We start from the raw sequence: 23,448 nt of genomic DNA on the forward strand, positions 1-23,448 counted from the left end.
TCAGCCCAAGATGTTTCTTCCAACCACTGTTGCTTCTCTCCCCTTCCAGTTTGTGGCTCTATCTTTTATTAGGAAGGAAGAAATGTGCACTGTAAAAATATATAAAAATACCAATTATGGGGCAGGTAAATCCATTAGATTGGATGGACTAAATCCCTGTTGCAGTGTGGGAAGCAATGTGGATTTAACCAGTGTTCAAGGAATTGTTCTTCTGATCTCTGTTCCAAGCGCTGGAGGTAAAGCATATGCTCCTATTTAAAAAAAAGAAAACGTCATTTAATTATGTAACCATTCAAGTCTGATGTCAGCCCAGTGAACCAGTAGAATTTTATAGGTTATATAAAAGGACTGAATTTACCCCTGAAAATTATTAAGTTGAATGAAATGGGCCTGCCAATCAGTTTGCCCAAACCTCAGTGATGTTAGCAATATTTAAAGAATGACACCAACAATCAGGTTAGCCTCCATTTCTTTTCTTCCCTGAAGGGTCACTGAGAATCCCTAGGTAGTAAAACAATCTCATCAGATGCTATAGGAATGGATAAATGCTTAGTTTTCTCATTTTCTCCCCCACAGAATAGGGGTTAACGTTCCTTCCTTTAGAACTTGCTGGTGCTGCTCTTTGAGCTGACCAGAGGTTCTCTGGATGGCAGCGTTAGTGTCCTGCCTCTCACTGTGCTCCCTCTTCCTTGCAGCCCAAGGGGACTTGGCCCAAATCCCTCGGTGAGACTACATTGTGAACCTGCAGAAAATAGGACTACATGATTAAGATGATGCCACGTGACAAAAAGCAGGGTCCTGGTCAAAGTAAGATTAAAATACATTGATAACATAAATGACATGTTTTAAATAATAAAAGATGGCTCCTCTTGCTGTCTGCAGCTGAATAGGCTTTTTGATTCAAACTGCACCATAGAAGTCAAACAGTGTCACAAAGAACTACAAATTAAATTCCCCAGCCCAGCATGATCTGGCCTAGTTCAAACAGCTTTTGCTTAAAATAGATGAACAGAGGTAGGTTCATCCCAGCATTAATTTCATCTTACTACAAAGAATCCATTCAAAATCAGTTTTTCTTCTTGTGCCTGTGGCAGGATTGTGCACAGGGATACAGCAGGCATGGCCCTTTATTTGGAAGGGAAAATCTCCATGTTCCACATGGGGAACAGATTTTTATCAGAAGACAGTTCCTTTTCTACTGAAAACCTTGATATTTAATGAAAAAACAAGCACTCTTGCGTTTGGGTTTTCCTACAAAAAGCCAGTTTTGTCATATAAAAAAAAAAATAGGTTGGAATTTCTCATCTCAAAGGAGTCGCAACAAAGTATTTACTACTAATCATAGTAGTATGGAAAGTGGCCAGGACAGAGCAGCGGAGGTTAGGAATCAAATTCTTCTCTAGCCGTAGCTCCTTTTACTCCCCACCTGTATGCGTGTAACTTCCTATGGTAAAGGATTTATCTCAATCCAGCTTCCCTACTGTTTTATTTGTTTAATATATTTACTATATAAAGTATCATATAATCATGGTGGTATATTGAGTATAACCATGGATGGGAACTGTACTGCTAATTTGCAAAAACTTTACAAGGCTCATTTAACAAGTGCTTGGAAACCAGCCTCATCCTGAATGTTGTGGTTAACAGTGAAGTCCATGCCTACTGTTTTTTGGCTCTGTTTTACAGTCTTAATTGTACAAGGTTGTTAACAAGCATGGTGTAATATTCTTGTGACAGCTTTGATTTGTTGTGGCCATCACAGCTGACAAAGGAGAAGTGTGTACATCGGAAGTGGTGTATGGTCAGCCACCCGCGACTGCCAGGTGGATTCTTTTTGGCTAGTATACAATAACCATTGGAAAGGGAAAACCACTCCTCCACAAGCCTGGCACACATCGAGTTCAATCCTGCAAGGTATGTAGTGCTCTTAATGTCCTACACAGTTCAGAAGTGTTCAGCACCTTGCTAAACTGAGCCCCTTACGTTCATCACACTTGCACAATCTATTGTGTGTTTTCTGGCTTCTGTGGCTTTAGCCTCTTCAGAACCATGTAATTTTAGCACAGTTTAGTTACTTTGGAAAGAAATATGCAGTAATTTTAAAATACCTTAAGTAGCTCTTGAGAAGTGCAGAATTATATGTTACATCTTGTCAAAACAAGGAAAACAGAAGGCTCCTAACTTCATTTGTTTTTTCTTTCATTGTAATGAGGTTTAGAAATCAATAAATATAAATATTAAATGCAAAACCAATGTTGTTGCATTATATTGCAACTAAAAACTTGTGCAATATCATAACAAACCATCCTGTCTGTAGCATTCATAAAAAAGTGAATGAAAGAAAGTGATTTTAAAAGCTAGTTGAGAAGTACCTCAATCTCCACACTGACCACTGACACCTGCATCTCCTTTCTGCCTTGAGTACAGAATGTACTGCAAGCAGAAGACCATTTCCTGTTATTTTAATTTTTTCAGGAACAACCCGATGAACTCCACATTTCTGCAAATGAAAAGGCACTTTCTTCTCAATAATTTAATCTGCATTTTTGAAATGTGATACCTTTAGATGATAAATAATTCCATATTCTGCAAGCATACATTTCCTGAGCAATATTCAGCATTTACAGAATGCTACTTAACAGTAATTGTAGACTGCAAAGGGGTTTAAAAATATTCCACAGAAGAACTCAGCTGTTTAAAAGGGTGATATTTGTAACTAATTGCACTTACTGCTTGGAATTACATTTATAAAAATCTAATATTAAGCACAAATGAAACTTTTTAAACTTAATTTACTTTCAAAATAAATATCATAAATCACCCTCATTGGCTCATCAGGAAAACCAGCTTTTCCTCGTCTGTCTTCACGACGGGTTCTCAGAATCTGCTTGGCTTCCTTTTCATTCAAAATTGGTGAAGTGTCTAAAGGTTGAAAAGCAGAGATTAAATATGATATTACCAAAAAGTTAATATTTTATCTTTCAGATGTAAAAAGAAATGTCTCCAAACCTGATTTCTGTCTCTATACAAAGTGTTCTTTCATTACAGCTCCTTCCCAGGGGATACTGTGTTCCAGGAGATATGAGCGGAATTTTAAACCATTTTTATACTTACGCTTTCTATAGTCTAGTTCTGCCAGGATGAAGCAAACTCAACACATTAATGTTACTGTCTAAAATGAGAAAATATGACAGCACCACTTAACCACTGACATTAGTAACTCTCCCCTTTCTTTGTTCTTTTCTGTGTTGCTTTATGTTTTGAAGTAATGTGTTAGACTTTTGTTGCAATAGAGATTGCACTGACTATTTAACTTGTGGGGTCCTGGTAAAATAGTATTAAAATTGGAAGCTTATAAAATAAGACACTTGTTTTGCAATAAATGACTACAGTGTGGTAATGTAGAGAGTAAAATATCCAATACAATAGCATGACTGTTAAAAATCAAATCATGGAAATCCTGCAATATAATATAATATTTAATTCTTTATATAGTTAAGTGCTAAAAGTAAAATGCAGAGATATTAAATACAAAAGACCCACATTCTTATAATATGCTCTGCAGCTCCACATGCATAAGCAGATTTGCTTTATATAAACTCCTACCTGTAAAAATGGTCGGGAACACCAAAATGAAGATAAACACAAGTAACTTCTTCATTTTGATTCTGCTTCCTCTCAGTCTTTTCCAAAGTGAGTAACGCTGACTGGGGCATTAGCCTACTTGAAGTAGCTACGTCAGTCACAAATGTTTGTTTATGCTTTAACTAATTTGACTTATAGTATGATTTTGAAGACATCTGGCCCGAAGTTTTGAATATGGCTATTATCTGCTCAAACATTCTCAGCATAACTCTGTTCCTGAGGGAAGGAAAATAGAAGACTGTTTTTCCACCTCAGGTTTCGGAGTTACACTGGCTATTTCAAGTTTGTGAAGATTAAACACGTTACCTTGCATTTAGCAGAGCAAGTGACGCTTTCGGCTGCCTAACATAAATGACTGTTTTTAAAAAAAGACAATTGCCCATTACTGAACATCGCTTTCGGGGCAGCTGCCAAGGGGCCTCTGTCAACAGCCGCTGCGTCGCCAGCCCTAGTTGCGCAGACGTCGGGGTGAATTCGGTTTAGCTCGAGCAAAGCCAAACTGCCGCTGCCGAGAAACAACGCGGAGAGCCACCGGTCTCAAAACACTGGGACATGATAAACTTCAGGCAATGCAACTGCGAGCTCAAAGCGGGACACCCCGTTCGTGCCCCTGTCAGGAAGGACACCTCACCGTGCAGGTGCGCTCGGCGCCATTACCCGCCCTTCCCCGCCGGGGGCGCCATTAACCGCCAGGGCCGCCATTACCCGCCCTTCCCCGCCGGGGGCGCCATTAACCGCCAGGGCCGCCATTACCCGCCCTTACCTGCCGGGGGCGCCATCAACGGCCAAGGGCGCCGTTACCCGCCGGGGGCGCCACCGCGAGGCCGGAGCCGCGGGGCAGCTGCTCGCCGGCTTGTCTGTGAGCTTAAACGGCGGCGGGGGAGAGGGCCGCGGGCTCCCGCGCCGCCTCGGCATGCGGGGCGAGGGCAGCCGGGCACTTCGGCGGGGCCGCGAAGGGAAAACGGGGATTTCCGCGGTTCTAATGTCACCTCCCGTAACGGAGATTTTGGTGCGACCATGAACATCTTCAAACTGTGCGATACTGGGTTTGGGGTCTTTTTTCTCCATCATGCCTTTGAGTTTACTAGCAGCCTGGACTGCGAGCGCGGCGCGGCTCTACACAACGCCGGCCGTGTTTTGACAGAACCGTCGCGCTGCGGCTCCCCCCGGGGCGGGGGCGGAGCGGGGCCCGCAGTGGCCCCGCCGGCGGTGACGCTCGCGACAAGCCGCCAGTCGGCGACAAGCCGCCAATCGGCGACTGGGCCGCGCCGTGCCCCGCCCCCCGTCTCCTAGCAACAGCCGCTTCCGCTTCCGCAGCGCATCGCGGCGGCGGCAGCCGCATGGCGGCCTGAGGGGAGGCGGCGGCGCTGCCCGGCCGCGCGGGCTCACTGGGAACGCGGCGGCCGGGCGGGCCGGGCCGCTCGCTGCCCCTGGGCCGGGGGCCGCGATGGGGGTTCGGGGCTGCTCGGCGGCGGCGCCCGGTGGCTCCGCGAGCTAGGGAGCGCCGCGGGTCGGGCCGGCGGGATGGAGGAGCCGGGGAGCGGCGCCGAGTGGCGCCTGGCGCTGTGGACGCTGTGCTCGGTGCTGCTGCCGGTGCTGATCACGCTGTGGTGCAGCCTGCAGCGGGCCCGGCGGCAGCTGCTCATCCGCGACATCTTCCGCAGCAGCAAGCACGACTGGCGCTACACGGACCTCTTCGGGCAGCCCTCCTACTGCTGCGTGTGCGCGCAGCCCGTGCTGCGCGGCGCCTTCTGCCGCTGCTGCGGCCGCCGCGCCGGCGAGGGCTGCCTCAAGCGGGCCGAGCGCCGCTTCCCCTGCAAGGAGACCGTGGCCCGGGGCGGCCGGGCCCCCGCCGCCATGCCCCACCACTGGATCCGCGGCAACGTCCCGCTCTGCAGCTACTGCCTGGTGTGCAAGCAGCAGTGCGGCACCCAGCCCAAGCTCTGCGACTACAGGTACTGCGCGGGAGCGGGCCTCCGCGGAGGGGGGGCTGCCGGCTGCTTCGTGGGCCTTCCGCGGCCGGGAGAGCCCGTGCTCTGGGCTGCGGTCACTGGTCAGCACCCGCGGCGCTTCCAGTGACAGCGCGGAGCGCCCAGACGCGCGCGCGTCCCTGCAGAATTAGCAACTCCACGCGTATCTGTTCTACAAACGCTGTGAAAAGATTAAATCCTCCCTAGCCGCTTTGCCTTGATTCTTTTGAGTGTCCTTCATCAACCACTGGGAAGTTCGTTGGTGTAAACCATTGCAGTACAGTCCGTTCTTACTGTTTGTGGTAAGAGTGAGATAAAGCCAAAAAATGTCAAGGAACCATTAAATGGGCTTGCACTGACATCGCTAATAGTGCTTGTAAAGCAGAAACCATTGCACGCATGGTGAGATGTTATACTGGAGTATTGTGCTAATGATCCAAGTCCTGCATACGGGGTAATTGTGCCTTGAACTTTTCTCGAAGGATTTCATCTTTCTGGTGGATATTTCAGCCTGCTTCTGCTTTGCCATCTGTTTGATGCTGTCAAATTGCTGTGTAAGAAAGCAGAATTCCAGACGTGTGAATGAGAAGACCTTCAGGAATGAAACCTTGAGAGAGAGGGAGGGAGGGGGGAGAGGATTTGAGGGGCAAAGGGGGGAAGGAAGAAGAGGAAAAGAAGAAAGTCACAGACAATGTAATCACTGTCTGTGCTACATGGCAAGTATGATTGCTCCTCTGGTTTTGTGCTGGATTAAGCAGAAGGACTCCAAAAATAGCTTCCACAGCTGCCTAAGCCAAGGCTTTGGAGGGGAAAATGAGGATTAACATTCTGCAGAAGCTGGCAGTGGGTATTATAGTATTTCCTCTTGTTCTAGTCCCTTTTCCAGGACAGCTTTTAGAATAGGTCAAAAAGCTGAGCAGCTGTGCATAATGAAATCCCCTTGGCCTTGCATAGTATTCTGCAACCTTTCAGCTTTCAAACTTGAAGTGATGTAATTAATCTTAAAAGGAAATTTGTTAACAAAATCAATTGATGTTACTATAACATTTTAAATAATTAAACTGAGCTCTAGTGTCTTATCTGTACTCTTTAAGGATGGATAGGAGTTGTGTTTCTCATACAGGTTTTCAGTGTAATGGTGTTTGTGCTGATACAATACCAGAGGGTATTTATAGCAACTGTTTCTTAGAATTAAAGAGAAAATAATTTACTTAAAACTCTATGAATTATTCTTTATCTAATTCAAGTACATTTCTAGACTTAAATAACTTGATCATGTCCTTATGATTACCTGTAGCCAGCGCATGCATTCTCTGAAAGCTTATATGAATGTGGTCTTCTTTGTAATTTGCTTAAAATACTCATAATGGTGCAAGTGAGCGCAAGTACTTTTCAGAAAGTCCATAGTGAGCCACTTGTTTGAGTTCTGGGGTTTTTCTTTTTTTTTTCTCCAGATGTGTGTGGTGTCAGCATACTGTACATGACGAATGCATGCAGAATTCTCTAAAGAGTGAGGAATGTACATTTGGAGAATTCAGAGACTTAATTATTCCACCGTACTACTTATCCGCTATCAACCAGATGCGTAAAGACAAAAGAACCGATTATGAAAAGGTAACTATCTACTTCTCATTTTTATAATACATAAAAATAAAAACAGTAAAACTGGAACTAAGTATGTTGTTAGGCTGATTAACTAAGTACATGGTCAGGTTCATGACTATGTGCTGAATGTTTTGTTATGTATCAAACAGTTACTGTGTTTATTTGAAGGTGTTTGTCATGTTACTAACATCATGGTTGAAGCTGAACAGACATTTGGATTTCATTGTTCCAAAACAGCGCTGAGGTTTGAGTGCCTTACTTCCCTAGGTGTTCTGTGTATATCTCCCCATTGTTGAATAGTCCTTTTTTACTTTGTGTTTTATGGTCACCTCACTGCTGCATGCCACAGGGTTTTAATCTATGTCATGTGGATGTAGATAAATGCACTGATATGTATGTGTATGTAATATTTTACTAGAGAAGTCCTAGAAAGCCAAATAGGTGATTAAAAATAAGTCTGTTAAAGAATAAAATTTTAGTGCTTAAAAATACGTATTTTTAAAGAGCTGTAGCTGTTAATTAAAAACATGGTATTTGAATTGAAACATAGCATATATAATGTCAACCCTACTTTCTGAAGTACAGTATTATGTTGTGATTGGGAGGGCTTCTAGTCTGGAAAGTAATGCCTATAAAGAGTTTAGAAAAACAATTTAATGTGAGCTCCCAGGTGTGGCAAAAAGTTAATATGATGATGGTGTAATGGAGTGGTTTTGTAAAGGGTGGAGCAGGCAGGGAATTCTTAAATTATTTTAATCGCATATGGCGTTAATAAGGTCTGTGGATGGCAGAGTATCCCTTGGATGCAGAGACAATAAGCTGGCAAAGTAATAACATCACCTAGCAGCGTAGCCATTCACGTGTGAGGCCTAGCTGATCCAGAGCCAAGGTGTTTCCTGCAGAACCCTTGTAGCAATGCAGTGCTCTTTCAGATATTCCAGGAGTGTGGAAGAGAGCCCTCTGAAAGAAGGGCTGTACACTTTTTAAAAATAAGTCAAGAATAGTAATAGAAAATAAGTTTTTTGTTTGTTTGTTTTTTAATATATCCTAAATCAACCTTTCAGCTGATTTGTAGTTTGGATTATTAAGCCTAAATCAATTTAGGCTTAAAACAGTCATCTGTGAAGGTGCTTTTCAAGAATTACTGTTGAAAATACTTCATAAATAGTTAGCTAGCAAAAAAATCCGTGAAAAACATAGCAGTTACTTAAACAGATATTTAATGTTTTGTGCTTTTCTACTACTTTGTAACATCATAGGATCTGTTTTCCTAGGTACTATAGAAACAGAAATCTTCAACTTTGAATGCTACTGATTGAAATGAATGTAAAACTGTCCTCTTAGTTAGTGTGTCCAAAGTATTTGTTTTGTTTTTACTATTTCAGACTAATCAGTAGCTTCCTCGTTTCTCCTTTAAACATTTTCACTCATGGAGTATTTGTGTGACTTGTTATCTTTTTGCAGATAGTACCTTACTGCAGAAAACACTGGATCCCAATAATCATACTGGCTAATACTCGTAGTGGAAACAACATGGGTGAAACCTTACTGGGAGAATTTAAAATTCTTCTGAACCCTGTTCAGGTAATTATGGTAGAAAGCCACTACAGTAAAATAAAAGCTGAAATTAGAATCAACATCACTTGTCTTGCATAATGACGGTAAGATTTTTTGGAAGGTCGGTAAAGGAAACAGATTCACACAGGGTTTCGTTTTTTCTTTTTTGAAAGTACAGGTTTATATGTAGCAGCAAAAATGCAGAGGCTTCTTACACCTTCCCCCCCACCAAGTTTGATACGGTTCTACTGATATTGGTGCAGCTTTCTATTTATAGTAGTCCATGCACCAGCTCTGTTAATGAGAATCTTACTCTTGAAATACTGGACAACTTTTAAAAACAAAATATTTAGACCTTCTTAATTTGAAACTTGTATTTGTTTAAATTATTACGCTACTTGTGAAAATGGCAGCGTTTATAGTTGTAACTTTGTATTGTTTCTTTCTTCTTAAACTCCAGTGGAATGGCACAGGATGTTGACATAAGGCAGTTGTTCCTTGGATTTCCTGACTGTACCTGAATAATCTTCCTTTGAAGTTCAAAGCACAGCCTTATAATGCAGACTAATAGAAGTCACTATGTGCTTGTTTTAAATGTGTCCCAGTATGGCTGGGAAGAATAAACCTCTTCATATCCTGAATACTCCTTTAAAAGGGAAAAAAAACTTTTATCTGAGGTCATTCATCTTTACAAAATTAATTGTAATGTTACTAGATACAGACTTTTCTTAGGACTTGGTCTGTTTGATTTATCAATGGCACTCATTCCTACTGGAGTAGCTGGAGTTATTTTGTTAATTTGGGAGACTGAATCCTGCTCATGAAGGTCAAGACTGCTCTTTTACTAGTGTAATATCCTAAATGGAAAATGTCTGCTTTGCATCAGAATGAACTTCTTGAAGTTACTTGTCTGTGAGGCAAATCCTGAGTCATGTTCTCTGAACTTACACCTGCTCATTTTCTTTTATTCTAGGTTTTTGATCTAAGCAAAATCACACCTGCTAAAGCACTCCAGCTTTGTACCTTGCTGCCCTGTAATGCTGTCAGGGTCCTTGTCTGTGGTGGGGATGGCACAGTGGGCTGGGTCCTGGATGCAATTGATGAAATGAAGATAAAGGTATTGTGTTTAAATTAAAACATCTTTTGTGGTGAAGTGAATTTTGTGACTGCTGAAGTGCTAAGCCCTCATCTCTTACCTGCATTTATTGATCATGTCAATGAATAAGTCTATAGAAAATTAATTGTTGAATTGCATATCCACATTGGTGGAGAAGGGGGAAACTGTTTTGTTACGAAGCCTGTAGTTCAGGAAAAATATAAAAGCTTTAGATTTAAAATGTTTATTCAAAGCTGTTCTTTTCTGTAGAACAAGAGAAGAACAATCTTCAGAACGTTTTTACGCGTTGTTTTTCCCTTTTCCTCTAAAGAGATTTATTTTGCAATGAATAACTTTACTAATAATGGCTATTCTGCTCTGACTGCTTATTTCTCCCAAAGCATTCAGTCTTCTGTAATAACCTCCCAACTTTTGCTGACTATAGTGATTATAGTGCCAGTGCATGAATGAGTGTAATTATTTGCTTCTGCTGTTTATTTTTGTCTTCTAAAGATTCTTAGTCTGTAGCATTACCTGTTAGCAAGTGAAGGAGAAAAAACATGCTATGTATTTACTGTTGATTTGAAATAGAATATGTCTCAATTTACAGTATATCAGTAAGGACTCCTGAGAAAATTAAGAATGAAGAATAATTAGTAGGGCTCTTGTCTAATGAGCTCTCTTTCCTACTGGTTAAAAGAAGAAAGCAAGTCTTCTTACAAGAGTGTTAACTTTTTTTCAATTTCAGCCATGAATCAGTCCAGTTGCTGCCTTTTTAGTAGCAACTTTTTTCTACTTTCTTGTTAATACATGAAATGTTGTGCTGAAGGCCATTATTACAACTGAATACATAACTGAACTGAACTTCTTTGAGAATTTATGTACTAATAAAGTAGAAATGCAACAAGGTATAACTATAAGGTTTAACGAGTATGAATACTTGGTTTCTTGGTCTTGGACACTTGATATATTGACCCCCAAAGCCAATATAGTTGATGCAATCTGGGTTCTTGTTTGCTTCCAAGTATTCAAATTACAGTCTTTTAAGCTTCTGAAAACTGGTCGTCGGCACTGGAATTACAAAAATATTTATTTTGACTCTCAACTCCAGGTTGCCTGGCTAATATCTCTTTTTGAAAAATAGTAGCCATAATGTCACTTTTTCTTTTGAACTTCAAAGATCATAGTGATGGAAATAACTGTGCACACCTTTGTGGTAAAGGGAAAGCAAAGACCTTTGCTGAGGTGGCCGTTTTAAGAGTCTGGGTGTGTCACTTGGTTTGTGATCTGCAGAGGCGACTACCATCTGCTGCATCTGTTGATTTGTGGGTATGCAGTGTCTCTCGAATTTAGATGCTGGCTTTGCTTCTTTGAGTCTGTGAGCTTCTGTTCATGGCTGAATACTGTAGTATTATGTGCCTCTGTTTTAGACCTAACCTCACTCCATCTTCTAAGAACCTTTCCATGTCCCATGGCCTTGTGTGTTCTTTCTGTCTTTTCTAACATTTATATTGCTTCCCCAGGGGGACATGCAGTACTAGTAACTGCAGCAAATCAGCAACACAGTCAGGAAATCGGGTAAAACATTCAGGCTTCCGCTTCCAGTTCCAAAGCATCCTTGTTTTGAGGGATGCTCTGATCAGTATTCATAATGTATTGGTTCCCCATTGGAAACACACGTGTGTTCTTTTCTCCCCACAATGGTTTAAGATTTCCTTCTTTTGCGTTATCCCTACCGTAGGTACTTAGATGTGCCATCTGCTATGCTATTGCTGCCAGCTGTATCATTCTGCAATGTGCAAGAAGATTAATGTGCCGAAGATTAACGGCATTTGTCTAGCCTGAATGTTTGGGAATAAAAGGGAGAAAATGAACAAAAGGGAGCTAATATCCAGTGTTTCTATGTCTTAGGGGCAAGAACGCTATATTCCACAAGTTGCAATCTTACCTCTGGGAACAGGCAACGATCTGTCTAATACACTGGGCTGGGGAGCAGGTTATGCTGGAGAAGTCCCTGTAGAACAAATCTTACGAAATGTCATGGAAGCAGATGGAAGCAAGCTAGACAGGTAAGTAACAATGAAGAGAGACATTCTGTAGAACCAAATATTACTATAGGATTATTGGTATCCAGTTACAGCAGCGTGTGTAAAAAGCACAAGTGCTGCTGGACTAGAGAACTGTGGAGTAACTGAGGCCCAAAATTACTCTTTGTTTAGTTGTTTTACAGTGTTTAACTCTTTCATAACTAATTAAATCTGAATCTTGTGACTTCAGTATAGGCATGAGATTCTTAACTACAGATTTGTTACTAAATGAGAACAGTATTTGTCGTGTCTGAATAGTGGCTTCTGTTTTTTCAGATGGAAGGTTCAGGTAACAAACAAAGGATACTACAATTTAAGGAAACCAAAGGTATGGTTGGAAGTTATAAATGTGGATTCTATGGAATAGCTACGTGGATGTACTTGCTCTTCTGTTTACCTGCTTCTGATAAAACCCTAACTTTCAAAATCCTAATAATATGAAATTTAGTATGATCTTAACCAAAACTTCTGTCTAACAGGTGTTCACAATGAACAACTACTTTTCTATAGGACCTGATGCTCTCATGGCTTTAAATTTCCATGCTCATCGTGAGAAGACGCCCTCTCTGTTTTCCAGCAGAATTATTAATAAGGTATGTTTAGTATTTGACTTAAAGCTGTTGTTTGAAATATTCTGCATGATTGTTTTCTCCTGCATAGTGTGCTAGAAGGTTTTCCAAATAAGTCTTATAGTTCCATCTTAATTGCTGTGCTGGATTTTCAGCCTTTAGACCCTTTTGTCAAGGAGTGCCTTAGTTTGAAGCAAAATACATGTCTTTAGATATTAATATAGTGATCTGTTTTCTCTGCACAGCTGCTCTGTTGACCCACCATTACACTGCTTTTTTTTCCTCTCGCTGTTGTTAGCCCCAAGCTTGTGTGGAATATGTGCTCTGATATCACACTGTGATATATTGTTTTATTCCACTACTTCCTCTCATCCCGTTTTAGAAAAGTTTGAACTCCTTAAGGAGAGGATTTCATGGATTAAATGTGTTTCCAGACTGTTTCCAAGTGTTTTGTCTTGCCTCTGTTTGCTACCTTGTTTATATTTATGCTGTCACTTGTTTAATTTTTTTAGAGTTTCTTGTTTGCTTTGAAACTTAATGGGTTAGGGTCATTTCCCATTTCCTTTTAAAAGGGAAAACAAGGTTATCGTGGGAGTTGTGGCTTAGTTCATTAAGAGAACTTACTTGAAGAATATGCAAATACTTTATGCTAAGTATGAATTTTAAATAAGGCTCACAGAACCATAACTCTACTACATGAATATTTTAAATAGTCTTATGTGCTATATCTTTTTTAATACTATTTTCTGTTTTTTGTTTTTTTTATAGGCTGTTTACTTTTTCTATGGAACCAAAGACTGCTTAGTACAAGAATGTAAAGATCTCAACAAAAAGATTGAGGTAAGTTTTTTAACTCACCCATTTATTCTCTGGACAATCAAAGGAATGTAAAAACTTTCCCAGTGAAAGGAAAGAGGAAGAGCTTTGCAGTTCACGTCTACAATATAATGCCTGTGTGTAGGATGGCTCTAGACCTGCTGGGGGACTTTTGATGTTGGCTATCTGCAACTTACTGCATGGAATTCATGCCTCTGAACTTACTGATGATTCCTGAATTCTTTTGTGGCTTTGACTCGGGTCTCCGAGTTCAGATACTGATATTCAGATAAAACTTGACTTAGCACCAGAGACTTGTAAATGAGAGTTCCTTTTTATTGTTCTCCGTTAACAGAAATTGATGATCACAGCTTCAAGTATCATGTTAGGAAGTCAGAAGTTGCTTTCTTTACATAATTTAAAAAAAACCTCTATTGTGTGTGTCCAGTTTTGCTCAGAGGTGTGTTTTTATTTCTCGTTAACTTTAGTGGAGCCCTAACAAATACATAAAGGTAACAACTAGCATATACTGAAGTACTGAATATGATCTGCAGTAACTAACTTGTGTTGTGTGTCTTTAAAGCTAGAGTTGGATGGTGAGAGAATCGAGTTGCCCAACTTGGAAGGCATCATTGTTCTGAATATTGGATACTGGGGAGGTGGCTGTAGACTCTGGGAAGGAATGGGTGATGAACCGTACCCCTTGGCAAGGTATACAATGCATCAGCATTCTTTTTTTTTCTTGGGGGAGTTCTTGTAGTGTAAGGAATCCCCTTCAGCAGGCCTTGTTTATGTGACCGGTCCCATATGATAACTGGAAGATTCCTCATGAGTAGGCATCTTGAATTTTTATTTTCCTCGTGTTAAAGACTCAAAGCCTTCAAAAAGTATAAAATATGTCCATTTTGGAATAGAAGAGAACATGTCTTGAGGTTAAAATATAAAAATACAACATACATAAATACAGAAAACAACAAGGCAAGCCAAAAACTTGACTTCTATGCCAAGTAAGTTGGTTGGAGCTATACTAAAGAGGCGAATTGGTGGATGCATTGGTTCTTCCTTTGTGTGATTTCCTTCTTCAGAAGTTATATATAAAAATATATTCCACAGTGCTTATTGCTTATGCTTATTATATATTATATACCATATGTTTATTATATATTACATATGCTTATTTCACAGTGCACACTGCTTATGATGAGCCTGGATTTCTAAAAAGACTTGGACAAGGTCCTTTACCAAAATCTAAAAGAAATCAAGTAGATGAGAGAAATCTTCCTGTAGATGAACTGGCTAAAAAGACAGAAAAGCAGTTGTACAGGTTATGGAAAAGAAATGCACTGAGGGCCTTAGATAATGCAGATGCACAGTATGACTTGGAAAGTCCATACATTGTAGTCGCCAGAAGCTAGGAGGCTGTACCAGCTGGAGGATTGCTCCATACTTGCCCTGTTTTTTGTATGGCTTCCCTTGATACCATCTGTTAGTAACATTTGGGGGGGTGGCTTGGAATGGGATACTGGGCTAAGCAGACCTTGGCATAATCCAGGTCAGCCATTCTTAGGCGATTTTGTTATTCGGCAGAAATAGATAGTTTAAGCATACCTGTAGAACAACACTCATCTTCACTATGATAATAGTGGTAAAGGACTATGTAATATTTGGACTGATATTTAAGAGCTGATGAACATCACTAAGAAAAGCATCTCCTTTCTTAATTCATAGGCATGATGATGGACTGCTGGAAGTTGTTGGAGTTCATGGTTCTTTCCACTGTGCCCAGATACAGGTGAAACTAGCAAATCCTGTTCGTCTAGGACAGGCACATACAGTGAGGGTAAGCAGTGTTTATAAATGTGTTTCCCAATATTTTTTCCAATACACAGTATACAACTTCAAGTGCTGAACTGTCTGGTCAGGTCTTTGTTCTAAAGTTGTGGTTTGCAGTTGAGCTGGATGTTTCTCTTGCTTGGTAAAAGTTAATTATGTCATAACTTACAAGCCTTTGTTGTTGTGGTTGGTGGCCTATGAGGCCAGCTAATTATATACTAAGATTCTTGCTGGCAAGGCTGAAACCTTGCAGCATCGGTACATTGTAGATGTATAAGATATCTTCAGAGCTGCTTTGAATTGCTGTGATTTCTGTGTGTTCTTCTGTTTAATACTAGCTGATCTTGAAGAGTTCAAAGATGCCAATGCAGGTGGATGGTGAACCGTGGGCTCAGGGGCCCTGCACTGTTACCATAACTCATAAGACACGTGCACTGATGTTATATCACTCTGGCGAACAAACAGATGACGACGCTTCCAGCGTGTCTGAGCAAGAGCACGTGAGAGAGCAGACAGATGAAGATGCGTAGGTTTTGCAGTTTAAGAACACTGAACATTTAATCCAGGTGAATGCTTATGCTGTAAGGATCCTGCTTGTGAACAAACTAGGGTTGAGGAAAAAGCCATGCTTTTACATTCATGAAAACTTTTACAGCTGAATTACTGCAACTACTTTGCCTTTTTGATTGGTCGTGCCCAGCCCTTCCAGCTGGAGGAGTTAGTTACTCCAGTGGCAGGAGAGGAACAGATACTGCAGCCTTTCGTTGCTGTGCTAGCAGATGTCAGCACATACACGGTATAGTGTGCAAAAGGCTTAATGCTCCCGGAAAGGGGAGCATGTGAGAGTTTGGCCTGATGCCACCTGCCCTTTTTCCCAGGAACAGCTTCAGAACAGAAAAGCAGACCAAGCAGGATGTGGGCTGATTTTTATGACAGCAGCCTGCTCCTGGTTGCCATCTTTTCTGGAGAGTGGGGACATGCTTTTCTGAGTACCTGCTTGTGCAGTACTTATCTAGCACTCTTGACTGGAAGAGTGGAGGATCTGGGGTCTTCTGGGAAGGAGGTAAGCAAGGAAGATGTTTTTGGAGAAGAGGTTTCTGGAAATGGTCTGTTCGCCAATGACTCTTTCAATGGCTGTGTAAGACACAAAATAGAATACTTCTGAGGTCCTCAGTACCCAAGATACAGCATCAAAATAATTCTACTATGACTTGCACTGAATGGTCTTATGGCTAACTGCTACAATTAAGTGAGGGGTTGATTCTAGGCTTTATAAATAAGCAGCATGTCTTAGTTGTTGAGTAGGCTTGTTGGAAGAGACCATGGACAAGGGAGCTATCTCTTTAGTTGAATATAGCAGGGCTTTAAAGAAATTATGAAGATCAGCAATGTTTTTAAAAGGCTGTTAAAGTTCTTGCTTGATAATTAGCTGAAAATGATAGAGCAAGTTAATCTGTTAACCATGTCAGTAAGTGTGGGGGTTGAGAGCTAAGCTTTCAGAGGTTAGCAGGTTTTAACCTTCATGTGTATAACTTGATTCTGGGGGAGAGAAAAAAAACACACACAAACACAGAAACATTTGTTTTCTGATTGGCTCTTAAGGTGTTCAAGATACCTTGTTGGACCTAAGTCTGCATTTCCCGTATAAATATGTGACCACAGAAAAAGTTGATGGCCTATATTGATAATAAACATTAAGGACACATACAACACTACACACAAACTGTCAGTTTGACATATCTGAAGCTTCTCAGGTTAAAAGCTTCTCAGGTGAAAACATCTTCATGATTAAGAGGAGAAAGTATCTGCTTCCTTTTTTTCCTTTTCTTATAAGTGTTTTAAGCCTGCAGCAGCTGAGCGCTATGAGTTAAAGTTTAAATTTTGTCACTAAGTATTCATTTAAGCCTAGTTGATTTACTGAAGGTCATAAGTTGATGTATTGAAGGTCGTATCCAAGTAGGAAGTGGATTTATGCTGGATCTATACTGCATAGGCTAAGAACAGTAAGAGAATTTGAGGGGCCTTGATCCGAACATTGAATATTGCTTCATTTCTCAAAACTCCCCATTCTTCCTTTTTTTTTCCTTTATGCTAATTGAAAGTGATACCATTGGGTAAAGTAGGGTGTGTTTTTAGGTTTTGTAAAATGCAGCTGTTTTACAACAATCTATAAAACAAAAAAGTTTGCATTAACAGTGAATGAAGTATTTATATTTTAAAATAACTTATTGAAGCCTTGACAAAGTCGATATTTTTAAAACCTTCCATTGTAATCCTCTTTGGAGAGCATTTTTAACTCAATGGTGTTTGTTCTAGAAAGTGTATGTGCTAGATCTTAAATACTACTGATTATCAGTGAATGTATAGATGTGTAAAAATGTGATTAGAGTGTAATGAGCTGTAAAGCAGAAGCCACTTGTAAATTCCATGTTCATTAGCCGTATACACCTCACTTCATTTTATAATATGTAAATATGGAGAACATGAATAGTTAAATATATTTAAAAGTATTTAAAATACCCCAAAACATGCAATGTTAGATAAATCCAGTATCCTAATTTTTTTTTAGTTATGAAGATAGAATTTATATTGACTTTAAAAATCTTACTAGTTAGAAGTTATTAATTTATTTTTATGTGAATAACTTATAAACATCAGCATCCTAAAAAATATTTAGGTTCTATGCTGTGGTTCTCGAACTATTGTTTACAAACAAATTACAAGTCTCTGGAAAACCAGGGTATGCGCTATGAAAAGCAGTATTTTCTCAACAGAAATGGCAGTACTGGCTGCTTGGTCTAAATTATTCATAACGGAGTTTGAAGAGCTGCCTAAAGCTGATCAGATAATTATTCAGACAGTTAACAGTTCTTAGGATATAAAACAGTTCCAAAACTTCAGTCTTTGCACTCCCAGCATCTAATGAAAAAAAATTGACGTGAAGAGTTTGAAAAGCCTCCCTTTTGTACAGCAGTTGAGACAGCTTCTCCACTTCTGTCTTGCCTGGGTGGAGTAACACTCAGGTACTGTATTTGTGCAGGTTAGATCCTCCCACTTACTGCAGCTTCCTAGGAATCCTGTCCTAAATGTGTGAAATAGTCTTTGGGAACCCTAAATCCATCATTAGTTCTGCAGAAGCATAAGAGAAGTGAAAGGAGCATCTAGCTGGGCACTTGGTTCTTTGGGAGAACTGCCTGTAAATGGCCTTACTCATACTGGACAGACCACCCCCTTCTTGCGTGTGGTAGGAAGAAAGCCATGTTTCATAAAATGACTCTTGGTGATTGCAGCAGATAAGTAGCAAACTTATCCATTTTAGGCACGAGAAGTCTCTAGTAAAACTGTATTTATGATATAGAAAATATTCTACAAAATTGAAGTGTCCAGTTCCCAGTCAGACATGGCGTCGGTCATCCTTCTACTGTGACTATATGTAGTTGTATGTATGACAAACTTTTTTTTGAGACGTAAATGTTAGTGCTAGAATTTGGGAAGTCTTGCTGGTTCCAGCACTGAATCCTTCGATTTAAATGTGTCCTCCTTTCCAGTATGTTGCATAATGAGTTAGTCCGTTTTGAATGACTCTCGTGGAATGGTTCAGTTCTAGCCCAACTGCAGGGAGTAAATGTCAGCAATGGGCTCCCAGATTCTAACGCTAATGTGAATGAAGTGGTAAAGCACTTTTCGAGTTTGTAAAATAGCTGTAGCTGCTTCTTGTTGTGTGTGTGTGTCGTGGATGTGAAACTGCTACATGCTCTTTTTTAATGTTGTTGGTAAAAGATGTAAAGCACCGGAAACCTAGAAATACTGCAGTGCCCTCTCCATCCAGAGGAGGGTACTCTTGGGCTGAACTTCATATCCTGCACTGAAGGATTCTCCCATGCCCTCTTAGCGATTAAATGGTGAAAAGGGTGTTTCAGAAAGACAAATAATGGATAGTTTTTAGCTTCTCAGTCTTCATATAGTGTAACTTCATGTAAAATGTATAGGGTGAATATTACTGTAAAAAAATTGTTCAGCATTCAAAAGTGAATTCACAAAGTTTATTTTGTAGTCTTATCGCAGCATGCAGTAGTGTAACTGAAGGTTGATCAGAGTCTGATAACTTCCTTTATTGTGGGTTTGAAGTCCTGTGAAATGCACTTCAGAAAAGTTAAATTTGCACGGAGAGGCTTTCTGTGAGCGAGCTTCCTGCCTTGCTCAGACCTGGTTGGTTTACACATGCACGTTGAGAGGGGATGTGCATGTCTTCGTATGCATGGAGCCTTTTGTCGTAGGCTTTGTATTACTTTGTTTTTTCACTTTGAGCAATTCATAGCAGGATTAAAATAAGCTGGTTTAGATGCCCTGAGATTTTTCCTTCATATTTGGACTCTCTTATAAAAAGGTGTCTCAAGTCCAAACTTAAATTTTTCATCTTTAAATAAAAAACAGCTGAGGTGAGTGGCATCCAATTTTACACTTTTCAAAGTATTTCTGTAGTTCTTGATGTTTAAAGCAGCTTATGGCATATTTAGAACATAATTTTAAAAGAACTTTGGAATTATTGTAGTAGAGAACATTGTTTTCTTTCTTGTGGAGCGGTGAGACTTCTGTTTCAAATGAGTATTTAGTTGAAAACTATGTTCAAGTTTGGATGCTTCTCAGCTACTGTTACGAATTGCATTTAATGTTCGTAATGTAGAGACAGTCTAGTTCAATTTATGCATTTAAAATTTTTCTGTAAATGGCTAATTTCACTATTGCCCCTTCCTAGTTTTTTCAGATCTTGCTTTTCTTAGGCACTGAGTAACTTGAAAATATGATTTATTTTAGTCTGAAACATTAAGCACTTGCTCTTGGAAAACAGACCTGAGTTTCTCCTGGTTAGGTAAGAAAATACTACAGTGTTTGAATACAGCTTAGAGACTAATTCATCTTCCTTTAGGCAATGCTATAGCAAGAGTAAGTTAAATATATTCAGTATAATTTCAGCTGATTAGGATTAAGAATTTATGTTCACCTGTACATTTTGTCTTGGTAGTATTTCTAACTGCTCAGTAAGCACTTTTTTCTCAGTCATTTAATTACGCATTTTATGCTGGCTTATTTGCCTCTAAAATACTGTCAGGTGGGACAGTGTCAAAAGCCCTACTAAACGCAGAGTAGTGATACTTTATACCAGTTAGCTTGTCAGCAGAGAAAATCAGAAGGGTTTTAATGCAATTTATTCTTAGCCCAGCAGCCCACCTGTTTGGGTTTTTTAATCACCTTAATCACCAGTTTACTCAAGTTAACACCTTGGCCTGTTCTAATACCTTGCCAGGTGTTATGTTCCAGCCCCCCTTGCCTGCTTTGAAATCGTGGTGTTTGCTCTTCACTGCTGGTGAGGAATCTCCCTGTTCTCCACAGGTGCTCTGAACTAATAGTTAGTTTCTGGTGTCAATTTGGCCAGTTCCTTTTGGTTCTGCATTGCATGCACTGAAGCTCACAGCTTTTTTTTAAAAAAAGTATATTATTATATCTAACTGTATAATTAAAACAAACTCATAAAGCACTGTAGCAGCATAACAGTATCAATGTTATAATACATACTTTTTTTTTTCTTACTTAGGAATGAACCACTCTTTTTCTGAAGAGCACCACTGTAACCTAGTTAGTTAATCTGTGGTTAAGAGTAGGATACTTAGGAATCTCTGCATGTGTTCTAGATGAAATACAGAACAAAAAGGTTTATGAGACCTAGTATTAGCAGTTTTCTCCCTTTTAAAAAAGAAAAAAAAAGGACCCTTCAGTTAGGAGTAAGCTAGGATATCTTTAGATTTAAAAGTACTAGTAACATCACTGATCCTGTTGAATGTGAGCCCTTATTTTGAGATGCTGAATTTTGTTCTGAGAAATTATAGCTGCTTCCTGAACACAGGAATAACATAACGGAGCACCATGTCTTCATTTAACAGTTAGGTATGTTGAGAGAATTTACATGTGTACTTAAATTCATTCAGGCCACATTTCCAGAAGCATGATATAATCCAGATTTTTTTAGCTCAGTAAGAGTGCTAAATACCCAGTTCAGATTCTGGGGTTCTCAGGGAGAAGCTTCTAGCTGGTGTAAAGCCACATGCCTCAAGTGAATAGAGTGATTTTGTGCTGACTTACAGTAGCTGAGCATCCGACCCTTACTATTTAAGTCTGAATGTATTCAAAATTTTACTTTGTTTCTGATTAATACTGCCCTGTTTACTGTACTTATTCTTTTATTGCTGTATGTAACTCATTTTGTTGCATTTTGTTTTATTTGCAACTTGTTTGTAGATTTCAGCATAAAAATCATTGTTTTCTTTTTAAGAGGAAGTGGAAGCTAATATTGTTGAGTTTATTCCATTTTGTATCTTCAAAGTTTACATCCCTCAAAAGCCATTTTGTCTGCTACCAACTATTGTAATCCTTAGAGTACCTCCAACCATTTTCTCTTTATAAGATTTTTATAGTTAAACAGAATGGATTTTTATTTTTGTAGCTTGTAACTTCAATATGTATAGTTATTTCTATTCAGTAATTAGTGATCAGAGTAGTGTAAGAATGTGACTCTTAAGAGCTGTAACCTTAAATTAGTCATAACTACTTACAAGAAAATACCAGCATGTTAAGTTTAAAAAAAAAAAAAAAAAAAACAGTTTGGAAATACTGTGATGCTGTGATTTTTGTGATTTGTATTGACTGTGTTTATGAATATTCTGAAGTTGTACTAAATGAGAAAAAAGAAACTTAAAAATGCAAACAGCTGTTCAAAAGTAGAATTTGTAATATCTTAGTTCTTGTCAGCCAACAAAGATGACATTTGGGATTCAGTGGGGTTTTTTTCCTTTTTCCCTATAGAACACTAGTGCAAACATGATCAGATGTACTTGACAAAACAGTAGCTTCCTCATGTCTCGTATTTTAAGATAAACATATTAGTGTCCAAAGATAATAAAGCCGTTTGTACTGTCCTGACTTATCTTCCCAGAAGACAAAAACTCAGAGCAAAACTGAATGCTCACACCTGTAAAGTATACTGTTTGCAAACAAATAACCAGTCAGCATAATGTTGAACCTCCAGTGTAAATTTTTAAAGGTAAAAGTTTTTTACACTTTTCTTGGCATCAGGTGATGCTTGCAAATCCCAATTTTTTTTTCCTTTGGTGTTTAAAAGAAAGTAGGCTGAAATGAGAGGAGGAGGAGGTATTCATGTAAAACTCTTACCGTAAAACAGGAAAACACACTTTCCAGCTATATTTGCTGTGTGGACACAGCAAGAGTGATTCTGGAACTTCTCGTAAAACTTTCTGCGTTGTTTGCACCCTTATTGGCTTGATCCAACATTGCTGAAGCAGATGATATCACCCTAGGCCCCTGTAACAGTGACAGGTTTACTCGATCATTACATGTGGGTGATGTGTATCATTGAAGAACTTGAGCCAGGTTCTGTCAATAAGAAGCAGTAACTTCAGTGAAGTTGCAGAACTGCATCAGGTTCTGTGGCTTTACTCCACATTTACACAGGTATGACTCAGTAAAACTTTGCCTTCAGTCGGTTGTATCATGGCCTGTTCCTTATGACTTGGGCATGCAGAAAGCTCCTTTGAGAAACATCTGCTCCATATTCTCAGAAGTTTGTAAATAAGTTTTTCACAGCACTGACTTTCTGAATTTCTTATTGCATCTTTTTGTCATGTTATTTCTACTGTACTTCTCTGTAGACTGAAGTGTGTACATTAAAGTATTTAAGCTCATGTAACTCTTCCTGTTCCTTATGATGTAAACAGCAAATAGTCTTCACATCTGTAATAAACTTGTGATAAAGATAAGTACCTGGCTTTTACAGGGCTGCAGCGTGACATGTTTGGTTACTTAGAGAACAGAGTTGTTTTGTTGAACACTGCAACCATGCTTCTGCCTGAAATCCTCTGCAAAGAGCACATTTCAAACCTCAGGTACCTGGAAATAGTTCTAGACAATGTAGTAATGTCATGCATATGTAAAACTGGTACTGTTTGAAGCATACATGGATGTCTCAGCAGCTACTTGTCTACTTTTGGTTGATCCTTCTCCCAGCTTTTTACAAGATTATCATGTAAGTGCTCTACCTTCCTCTTTACATCATTTACAGTTTCTGAAAGATGTTACTAATTTTAGTTAACTCTTTCCCCAGCTATAATAAGCCTCAATGATGAGAGCCAACCCTATCTTCACTTGGGTGTTTGCATTTTAAAAGTGCAGGGAACTATAACCTGTGCATCTTGTAAACT

General features: G+C 39.6%; 1 protein-coding gene and 1 non-coding gene across 2 annotated transcripts; one reads left to right on the plus strand and one right to left on the minus strand.

The window, feature by feature from the left end:
• Window positions 1-3,659: 3,659 nt before the first annotated feature.
• LOC112982444 (uncharacterized) lies at window positions 3,660-4,681 on the minus strand. Its single transcript, XR_010392162.1, has 3 exons — window positions 4,635-4,681; window positions 3,952-4,150; window positions 3,660-3,861 (listed from the first exon to the last, which is right to left on the minus strand). It is a non-coding gene; the product is annotated as an uncharacterized LOC112982444 (transcript).
• A 242-nt stretch (window positions 4,682-4,923) lies between these two features.
• DGKE (diacylglycerol kinase epsilon) lies at window positions 4,924-23,007 on the plus strand. Its single transcript, XM_026098956.2, has 11 exons — window positions 4,924-5,600; window positions 7,070-7,229; window positions 8,685-8,804; window positions 9,751-9,894; window positions 11,785-11,942; window positions 12,237-12,288; window positions 12,440-12,553; window positions 13,298-13,369; window positions 13,929-14,056; window positions 15,074-15,185; window positions 15,517-23,007. The coding sequence occupies exons 1-11, from the start codon at window positions 5,170-5,172 to the stop codon at window positions 15,706-15,708; spliced, it is 1,683 nt and encodes a 560-aa protein (XP_025954741.2). The 5' UTR covers window positions 4,924-5,169; the 3' UTR covers window positions 15,709-23,007.
• The last annotated feature ends 441 nt before the right edge of the window (window positions 23,008-23,448 follow it).

Source organism: Dromaius novaehollandiae, chromosome 18 (genome assembly GCF_036370855.1).
Source record: "Dromaius novaehollandiae isolate bDroNov1 chromosome 18, bDroNov1.hap1, whole genome shotgun sequence".
NCBI lineage: Eukaryota > Metazoa > Chordata > Aves > Casuariiformes > Dromaiidae > Dromaius > Dromaius novaehollandiae.

What these genes read in the sequence shown, in the direction of transcription:
- DGKE (XM_026098956.2), top strand. Translation starts at nt 5,170, where the DNA reads ATGGAGGAGCCGGGGAGCGGCGCCGAGTGGCGCCTGGCGCTGTGGACG. An exon ending in AAAGAACCGATTATGAAAAG is followed by an intron (nt 7,230 to 8,684) that starts GTAACTATCTAC and finishes ATCTTTTTGCAG; the next exon opens with ATAGTACCTTACTGCAGAAA. An exon ending in ATCTCAACAAAAAGATTGAG is followed by an intron (nt 13,370 to 13,928) that starts GTAAGTTTTTTA and finishes GTGTCTTTAAAG; the next exon opens with CTAGAGTTGGATGGTGAGAG.